Below are 11,141 nucleotides of genomic sequence, written 5' to 3'. Positions count from 1 at the left end.
TCTCCCTCCTTGTCTCTCTGGTTTATAAATGAGTAAGGATCTCTTCCTTTTCTTTTCTTTTTTTATTAGCAAAAAGAAAGCTTTATTGATAGAAAAATATACAAAGTATGGTAACATACATCAATAAAGAGGAGAGTGCAAAAAGTATCACAGTGAAACATTGAGATCCCAATTAAGTTGGCACCTAGATGCACACCAAATCATCTGCTAGTACAAACTCCAAGCTCCAAGTTGGTGAGTAACCAACATACAGAGCAGAAACAAAACTAGCAAACACTAGAAACCACATAACTGCAAACACCAGAAAACACCACAACACATTCCTTTAGAATCAACCAATGATAAAGATCGCCCCTTGCAACTATTAAACTCCACCCACATCAGAATGCAGCAATAAAATCCTCTGCTGGACTATCCAAGATCAGTTTAGCAAATCCCACTACAGTCCACAGATAACAAATCATTCTACTAAGGGACATAGCAGCAAAGCACAGAGCAAATCAGCAAACCTCTGGCTAGAATCAGACCATCAGCCAAGCATAGCAGTTCAGCCAAGCATAACAGATCAATCCAGTAGCCTAGTATACCATTATTTCTTGCAACAGCTGCCAACAGAGGTTGGAGAAACCACCAATCAATCACCATTCAACCAAACACACAAAACTCCTATGCATTATTTCTTGCAGCAGCTGCCAGTGCAAGTTAGGGAAGCCACCACTCAGCCACCATTTCGGGTGCAATATAGTGTAGCAAGCAGCTCCAAATCATTAAGACTCTAATAGCAACATAAGAACAGAAACAAAAGCACCAAACTAGAAACACAATAACAGCAATGCCTCACTCCCTCATGTCATGATGTAGAGAAAATATTTGAAAAGAACGATTTATACTGATCTTTAAATCTGCTATCACCATGATGGCTATCATTGTGAATCGCATCGATCCTTGCCAAAGACAAAGTTGAACTTCCCAATCGGAGCCTGATCTGCCTTAAATTGAATAAAGACTTGGGTTGAAAAAGTTGAAGTCCTTCAATAAGGTTTTACCCATGTGGTAGTCCTGATCTTGATCAACTCACAAAACACCAAGAAAACTCACAACCACAAAGCAAGAACCCACTCACTGACCCAATTAGATTGGAAACCAAAAGCTCACAACAGCAGTACAAGAAACCACAATGCTACTGTTACTGCTCTCCCTGGACAAAAGCTCATTGACCCTAATACCACTCCCCTGTGTCACAAACCCCAATCAGCAGCAGGCCACATTACTCTTGAGTTTACAAATTTCACACCAGCCATTAATCTAAAAAACTGAGGTGACCCACACTACAATTTTCATTTCCCTGAACCAATAGACTTTCTCATCTACTGTAGATTATTCACAAAGTCATGAACAGAGTAAAACTTGCCCAAAGAGTGGTTGTTTATCCAGATTGCTACCCTTGTCTTGATAAGATTAGCTAAGGCCACATAAGTTGTTTGAGTACCGTTGAAAATTATGTCATTTCTATATTTCCATATTGACCACAACACTGTACATGGAAAAGCTTTACAAATCTGCAGTTCATCCTTCTTGAATTTCCAGCCATTCCACCAATTGAGCAACCTTACAATGGATTCAGGAGTTACCCATTGACACCCCCACCAGTTAATTATCTCAACCCATATTTTCCAAACAAAAGGGCAATTAAGCATAATATGGTCCACTGTTTCTGGTTCAGATTTACAAAAGGCACAGGCTACATCTATACCATTATGTATGACACCAAGTCTCTGAAGCCACACTAAGGTTTTTAATCTACTTTTCCAAACCAGCCAAGTTAAGAATTGTGCCTTTGGAGGGGCATGATTATTCCAGATAAGGGGAGGTAAGGCTAAGTTTGGACCCCAAAGTGATTCACACCAATTGAACACTGATTTAACTTAAAAAATCCCAGAGTTGTCAGCATTCCACCTGAGTGAGTCCTCTGCTCCAGTAATTAACACTGGGTCTGATCCCAACAAAGTTTGTAATTTTGCAACTTCCTCCTCCTTCCAAGCCAAAAATTGTCTCCTAAACCTTAGATTCCAGTTGCACAAACTTAGCTTATTACTGACAAAAAACTTTAGTATTTCATTCTTATCTAAAGACAGACTGAAGAGTCTAGGGAAACACTTTAGTAATCTTATCTCCCCGCACCAAATGTCACTCCAAAATGAGATTCTATTGCCATCTCCAATTATTATTTTGATATTCTCCATGAAGTACCTTAATAGACCATTGTTAGAAGGTAGTACACCAATGATATCACTCCAAACAGATGACATGGATGCATTTATAACCATGTGAGGGAACTATTTCCCCCCTTCAGTCTTATATTTGCTGCATATAAGATTTTTCCACAAAGCATTCTTTTCAAATCCAAACCTCCACCACCATTTCAGTAGTAAGCAAGAATTCACAATTCTGATGTCATGAATTCCCAGTCCACCTTTAGCTTTATTAATTGTTAACTCTTTCCACTTGACAATGTGAACTTTTCGTCTCACTTCTGTGTCTTCCCACAAAAAATTAGCTTGAACATTCTCTATTTCTTTAGCAACCCCCACAGGTATTCTAAAAATGGACATATAATAAAGAGGAAGATTGGATGTCACAGCTTTAATCATTGTTATCCTCCCAGTAAAAGATAGTACCTTTCTTTTCCAACCAGCAAGCTTCACCTTATACTTATCCAAAATTGGTTTCCAAAATGCTTTTATTCTTGGGTTGGCACCCAATGGCAAACCTAGGTACTTCAATGGTAAATTTTGATGTGAACAATTTAGCTTTGCGGCAAATTCTTCAACCAGCTCAACTGAAACCCCAATACCACAAACTACACTCTTATGAAGATTTATCTTCAAGCCAAACATCACCTCAAAACACCTAAGGATTCTTTTTATATTTACAATCTCCTCCCATTCAGCTTCACAAAAAATAATAGTGTCATTAACAAACTGAAGGTGGGATATGTTAAAATCATTTACACCAATTCTTGTTCCTTTCACTAGGCCCAAGTCTTTAGCTCTTGTTAACAAAATGTTCAACCCTTCTGCAGCAATATTAAATGAAAAAGGTGAGAGGGGATCACATTGCCTTAAACCTTTTTGTGGAGAGAATTCTTCTGCTGGAGACCCATTTACTAGAATTGAGATTCTAGCTGTAGAGACACATGTCTTCATCCATTCCACTCATTTTGCCCCAAAACCAAATTTATGTAGCATGTCAAATAAAAAATTCCAATTCACAGTGTCATACGCTTTTTTAAAATTCAATTTCAAAACTAAACCTGTTTTGTTGTTCTTCATCCACCAATACACTACCTCATTAGCAATCAGAATACCATCCATTACATTTCTACCCCCCAGAAAAGCTGTTTGGACTTCACTGATGATCTCTGAAAGTACCTTCTTCAATCTATTAGTTAGGATCTTTGAAAGAATTTTATAAATAGAGCCGATGAGACTAATTGGTCTGTACTCATTTAGACTTGTTGCCTTGTCCTACTTAGGGATCAATGCTACAAAGGAACAATTCAAGGCACTTACTAGTTTGCCATTCTCATGGAACTCCTTCAAAAAACATAACAAGTCAGACTTCATTACCTGCCAGCCCTTTTGAATATAGATTAAATTGAAGCCATCCGGGCCTGGGGCCTTGTTCCCATCACATTTTTTTACCACTTTCCACACTTCTACTTCTGTAAACTCTTTTTCTAATACTTCTAAAATATAACATTGTGGGATGACATTAAAGGATCCATTAAAGGATCCAGTTATTTTGGGTCTGTCCCTCCAATATTCTTTGGAAACTTCCTTGAAATGATTGTACACCACTTGTCTTATCTCTTTTGGATCGTCCACTGTTGTCCCATTCACATTTATGGTGTCCAACATTATACTATTCTATCTCTTATTGGCTATAATGTGAAAAAACCTTGTATTCCTGTCACCTTTTAAAGCCCAATTCATCCTAGCTTTTTGAAACCATAAGTTTTCCTTCATTTTTCAAAATTTCCAAACCTCGCCTTTCAGTTCTCTTCTCCTCTTAATTTCAAAGTCTTGCAATAATCTAGATTCTGTAGCCAAGTCCCACGAATGAAATTCCTCTTCAGCAGATTCAATTTAGTCCCTATATTCCCAAAGACCTCCATGTTCCACCTCTTTAGTTCAGCCTTGAGTAATTGCAACTTCTTAAAGACTTTATACCCTGCACATCCAGACACATGTGCTTCTTCCCAAGCATGTTTAACTACCCCCAAAAAAGTAAGGTGAGTACACCAAGCATTGATGAATCTAAATGGTTTTGGACCCCAATTCCTCCCATCTTCCATCAACAGTATTGGACAATAGTCTGATACAAATCGAGGTAATCCCCACAACTTGAATTTAAACCATTCCATCTATTCAACATTTAACAAAAATCTATCTAGCCTACTTCATTTATCACCATCCTGTGCCTTACACCAAGTGTACCTCCTCCCTATCATTGGTAAGTCTACCATTTCCATTTTATCTATAAAATCTGAGAAATCTTTCATACCTCTTTCTCTCCTTAAGCAACCCGTTCTTTCAGATAGCCACGTAATCTCGTTAAAACCACCCCATATACACTAGGGTTTTGGAAAACCTTTTTTGAGACTAAGTAAGCATTCCACAAGCTTCTCATATATATAATATCATTCGGTGCATAAATATTGCCAATAACACACTCTAAACTATGGGTGATTCATACCTGAAAGAATGATAAAATTACGATTGCTGCAACAATCAACAACTTGGAATATCTCTGGGTTCCAGATACAAAGTAAGCCCCCAGCACTACCATCCGAATCAACTTCCAAATAATCAATTGAGTCACTATACCATAAGGATTTTACAAATTGAGCTGATAATCTCGATCTCTTCGTTTCTTGAAATAACACCATATCTACCATTTTCTCTTTGAGTATATCCTTTACTCTTCTTCTTTTTTCAGGTCTATTCAACCCTCTTACATTCCAAGATATAATCTTCATAATAACCAATCAAACCACCTCTGCCACCCATACTTGCTGCCTTATTGCTCAGCATTTGCCCCCCGTAATTCCCATCTTGCTCCTTTATTTCCATGATTTTGTTAGCCATATGTAAATCTTTCCCTTCATAATCAATTCCTAATGATTTCCCCAACTGAATTGTGGCCCTAGCTTCACTAACCAGGTTTCTTTTTCGAAGGGAATTACTGGAGTGTGAAATTGAAGAAGAGAGTGTAGCTGCAGCTGCCCTGAAGATCGCACCTCTTGTAAAACCCATTCTTATCCAATTTTCTTTTTTTCTCCTTCTTCCATTCTTTGACCTATCTCTGCTTTCTGAAACACGACAAGACTTGGTAACCCTTCTAAGTTGTCCCTAGGGATTACAAAGTGTGTTAGACGATGAGCCCAACACAGCATGCCTACAATTTGGTAATTGTTGGGCTGAGTTATAGGACATAGTTGTGTTGATCCAATTTTGTTTATAAGTTTGGACTTCACACACCTTACCTGGCCCAGTATTGACCACCATGGGCTTACTTGGGTTTAGATTACTCTCCAACACAACTTCAAGAATAATGTTGGGCCTATATATGACTGCTCCATTTAAGCTTTCTATGAATCCAGATGTATTCAAACAATCATCAACTCTATAATTACCTACATCTAACCCACATAATGAGTCCTCCACTACGCATGCGTTGTTGTTTGTTGTATTCTTCCAATTTCCCATGCTCATACACGTCTCATTGACCTTGGAAACCGATATTGGGGTAAGGGATTTAACAGCTTCTAAATTTTCCAATCTACCTTGTATCACCTTGGAATCCACCTTGTCACCGGTGGCCACAGTTTGGTCTTCTCTTCCACCGTGAACTTGGTTCACCACTTCTTTGTTGATAGAAATGTCCTCCTTGAATTTACTTTCTTCACATGAACATACACCATTGCAAGCGGCAGCTACAATTTTCTGTTCTTTGCATACTCAGATTGGGACTAAACACCCATTACACTCCAAATGAATAACTTTATTGATCGGATTCATATGTGATGTTACAATACGAATCTTTTCACAAACTAAAGATGTCATGGCCGATGTGTTTTCATCAATGGTTGTCACTGCACCCCAGATTTCACCAATTCTGGTAAAGGTGATGTTGTTCCACAGATTTAGGGGTACCCCATAACAGCTTAGCCATATATGCCTCTCCTATTCCAGTTGTAAACCTTTCTTCCATTCTGTTGTAGAATCACACCAGTCATTCATCCAATCCCCCAAGATGCGTCTTTGATTTTTCATGTCATCAACTGAATTAAAAGTTACAATAACCTCTCTGCCTCCTCCTTCACGTAGCTGAATATTCTTTAAATTTCTGCCCCAAAACTCCTTCCTGAATTCCGTGAAAGAACAATGGGCCTTAAGTTTGACAATAATGCTCTGATAAAGCTAGCCATTACCGACTTCAATAGCTTTAATTACAACAGCATGTTTATTATTTCCTTCACCCTTTGCCACCTCTGCATATGATCTTCTTCCCATAAACTTTGAACCATTCACCATCATCCATGGTCGTGATCCGCGTAGCATCTGCTTCTTTACACCCTTCTCCTTATTCTTATCAAACTCTGCTTTCTTAATGATTAATGATCGGTTTTCACACCAAATCCCATTTGCTTTTTGTATAGCTACTTGAGCTGCCACCACACAATCATACCTTACAAACCCAAACCTGGATTGTGTTGCTTTCCTTCTTTGGTTCGGTGTGAAAGCATCCTTAACAATTCCAAAATTGTTAAAGAAAGTGAAGAGCCCTTTAGGATCCATTGATTCCGGGATGTTATCTACGAACAGGGTGTGCATACCTGAGCTGACATTACTCCTTCGCCACTGTCTTCTTCGTAACACCGGTATCCACCCTTCTTCTCGCCTTTGCTCTTCCATCGATTTTTGAGTAAGGATCTCTTCCAATTTTGAAAATAGACTAAATGGTATAATTTATTTATTGTGGGCTCATCTCGAACATATCTACATAATTTGAACTCTTCATCATGTAGAGCTTGCCGACTAGATCGTTTAGGTTATGATGCAGTGCTGATCGAAACAAAAGTAACAATCTTAAGATCCGTTGATTCACACAAGAATACCGGAAATAAGACTCCTCTTTAGACCCGTTGATTCCCAAGAATACCGAGTTTAAAGGCTCAACCAAAGTTGATTCACACAGAATTAACCAAAGTTGGAACAAAGAGTAATAAAACTCAAAATATATTAATCATCAAAAAATGCTAGAGCCCTAAGGCTTTACATCTTTATTTATAATGAACCTAATTCTTGTAGAACAAGAAACAAATAAAATAGGAAATAAAATCAAAACTAAGAAAATAGGAAAACTACATCATATTATATTAGGAAACTAAATAACTAAATAATTCCATAATATTCTATACCAATTTAGAATATTCATGGTCAAATATTAATTTTAAAATAATAAAATAAAAATACTTATTTTCTAAAATTCAGTCTGCATCAGGTTATATTAATATGATAATTATAAAAGTGTCTTATTAATAAGTGTTTTTGAACACAAGAAAAAGATTAAAAAAGTTATAAAATAAAGATAAAAGATACTCTTCACTAACTTCAAAATATTTTTTATTTTTGGGTGGGATAATATTTTTTATTGATTTCAAAGCCTTTTTATTTATTTATTTATCATTTCAATTTTTTTAAACACAAATTCTAGTATTAAAAATACTCCAAAAACATTTGTTAACATTTGCCATTATAAAATTGGAAGGATGCACATGCATTTAGCTTAATCATCACGTTATGTCATAAAAAGAATCAAAATCTGTGTAATGACTAATATGCTTATGCATGCACAATCATTTTCAATTGTTAAATCTTTTAAAAATAATCTAAATTCTTAATTTGATTCATAATCAACATTACTGTAAATGATAACAAAATATATAATTGTTATATATCATAATCAAATATCACTATGAACTATAACCAAATATTCCAAAATTTATAACTTAATTTGATTTGGCATATAGATTTTTTGATTTGATTCATATTACGATAAAATTCAATAAATTACAATAATAAGAACGAAGATTTAATACAACATATAATTTATACAAAAAAAAATTCAAAATAATTTGATTGGGGCAGAACTAAACAACACATAGGTCTATGATACACAAACAAAAAAATAAATGAGTACAGTAAAATTCTCCAATTGTCTACATTTGTTATAGAAACTATAATTCTTTTTAGGCAATGAGTTTGCCACTTTACTCTTTAAAGTTGTTTGTTTGTCTTCCATTTGTTTTCTTTTTCTATTTTCTTTTATTTTTGTTTGTGATTTAAGATGTTTTATATGTGAGTAGTGGATATGAGTGCATAAAATTTACAAGTGGCACACAAATTTAAAGGTCAAGTTATAAAGTTGATTCCCGATTTCCCACAATGCACATTGCCTAAGAAAGGCCTTGATAACCATTATTGGATCTTCTTTTTTTTTTTTTTTTTATCAACTTTGTTTAATTGAATTTTTTACTTTTTATTTTTTATCATAACTTTGTTTAGTTGAACTTGAGCAAGCCAAAATTGCAGTATATGTTTCTTACAGTTACAGAGCACATAAAATTATTTAAAGTGCAACTTTGTTTTTTTGCACTGTTGGGCATTATCAACTCGTTTACCAATTATTCGTCTATATAGATATGTTAGGGTAGCTATGTTAATCTTCCAAACCATAAGCTTCTCTCTCTCTCTCTCACTCTCTCTCTCTCTCTCTCTCTCTCATGGCAGAGTCTAAATGGGAAGGCAAAGCCTCAGCCAATCTTGTAGGCTCAACACCACAAGAAGTATGGCCTCACTTGGCAGACTTTTTCAACCTAACCAAGTACCTTCCTAGTATTGACACATGCTACAAAATTGAGGGGGAGGATGGAAAGCCGGGGCTGATCCGGTACTGCTCCTCCACCATAACATCATCATCTGGTGGCAGCGATGAGGTGGTGATCAAGTGGTGCCATGAGAAGTTACTTGAGATTGATCCCAGCAAATGGTATTTTAACTATGAGGCCCTGGATAATAACATGGGCATCAGGTCATACTTCTCTACTATCAAAATATTGCCAATCGACGGTGGTGAAGAGGATGGGTGCGAGATTGAGTGGTCGTATAGCGCTGATCCAATCGAAGGGTTCACATTTGATAGTTTCTTGGCTTATATTGATACCTCTATCCACACCATGGCTGAGAATATTGGGAAAGCAATCCAGTCTACTGGTTGATGATGGACTTTACTTCAATAAATGTTGGTTATATGTTTTACATATTAACGTTGTTGCTAGTATTGCAGTGTTAGGAATATAGAATTTGAAGCACAAAAATAATCACATACATGAGACAAATGATGGAACTCACATGTGGAGTCCTTTACATGTGAAGTGTACCCCTTGACTCATAGTTATTATTGTGTTTTAATTCTATATTTTTAAAGCTTTTCATGTTGATATGACCTTGAAAAACTTGTGGTGTCTAGCTAAGGGCTTTGGTTATAAATGTTGTGGACTCCATCTTATTGTGTTGTTACAAAAAGAAAAAGAAAAAGAACAAAGAAAAAGGTACACTTATTATTGAAGTTGTGGCTAGTGTTGATGTAAGAACCTTGTGTGTTTTGGAAAGGGTATGTGGATTATGCATTGTTTATATTAAGTTTGGTTGCTAAATGCTAGTGTTCATAGACGAATTATAGTATGTGGTCAATGATATTCAATCTTTAAATTTTTTTAATTTGATTCTATTGGAAAAGATATTAGTAACATTTTTATTGTGTATCAATATGTCTTCTTATATCAAAATATTCATAATTATTTGATTATATAAAAATCTTGAAATATAATCTATCAGTTATGAGTGTTTTGAAACAAAAATATAAAATAATTTGAAACAGAAGATCTTATGACGGTGTATTTTGACAAGCGTATGTGAACTCTCCTTATATGTATTGTTTATAGGGACATTGACACACAATTTTTAATTTATGAACTTATACTTCGTTATGTTCTAACAAAAATTTTTTGGACCTTCAAATCTCATTAAAATTTTAATAGTTGAAATTGTCCTTCAAACAATGATTGTTTATCATTTATAATTATTCTATAAAGGAATATAATGATTTGATTTTTATTTTGATCTTCAAAACTTTAAATATCAACTTTCAAATTGAAAAAACTAAAAAAATTTATGTGCAAAGAAAAAAAAAATTTTGAAAAAATTGAATTATTTTTTTTGTAGAAAACTGAAAATTTTGTCTATAAAGGAGCATGATGATAGAACATCGATGTGTGAAACTGAAAAAAAAAATTTAAATGAAAAAATTGATAATATTCTTAGTTTTAAAACTGAAAAAAAAAACTGATAATATTATCGGGTTTTATTTGATAGTTGAATCAAACCAATAAGTAGAAGGGTAAAAACGTTTAATCTCATGCTCTGTTTTTTTATTTTTTTATTTCTTTCAATTAGTGAAATAATTATCTAGAATATTGTTGTGCAAAATTGATAATATTCTTAGTTTTAAAAATAGAAAAAACTGATAATGTTTTTAATTTTACTAAATAAGACTTATTGATACAAAAAATCTTAGACAAAATCTGAACTACCATAGTTTTTATAAATAAGACTTTCAAATAATTAACTCTTATTTATATTATAGTTGCAAGTTTTGATGTAATATCAGAGCGGTGCGGAAGCAAAATTTTAAAACATATATTTGCACAATAAGAATATAATTGTGAAATTATAATATTTTGATAACTATAAAATGCCAATATATGAATTTAACATTGCCAAAATGACAATCAGAGTTGCTTTAATGCACACCCGGTCTGGGTTAGTGCAAAATTTTCCAACTAAGAGAATATATTCTGCTCCCTTTTCTTCTTCTCATTTATTCTATCCCGAAATTCTTAATCTCTTCAAGAAGAAGAAAAATTAAAAATAAAACATTTTTGTTATGTGTTACTATTAAGATCCATAGGAATGTATGAATGCATATATATATATATGACAATTTTTCAATAC

General features: G+C 34.6%; 1 protein-coding gene across 1 annotated transcript; it reads left to right on the top strand.

Moving 5' to 3' along the window:
- Window positions 1–8,851: 8,851 nt before the first annotated feature.
- Window positions 8,852–9,346, top strand: LOC114313202 (lachrymatory-factor synthase). Its single transcript, XM_028259566.1, has one exon. It carries the CDS (start codon window positions 8,852–8,854, stop codon window positions 9,344–9,346), a length of 495 nt encoding a protein of 164 aa, XP_028115367.1.
- Window positions 9,347–11,141: the final 1,795 nt, after the last annotated feature.

The sequence above is a fragment of the Camellia sinensis genome, chromosome 13 (genome assembly GCF_055761805.1).
Source record: "Camellia sinensis isolate YWXY chromosome 13, ASM5576180v1, whole genome shotgun sequence".
In the NCBI taxonomy this organism is placed as follows: domain Eukaryota; kingdom Viridiplantae; phylum Streptophyta; class Magnoliopsida; order Ericales; family Theaceae; genus Camellia; species Camellia sinensis.
Note: the sequence above shows the minus strand (reverse complement) of the source record. Positions and strands in the feature narration are given on the sequence as shown.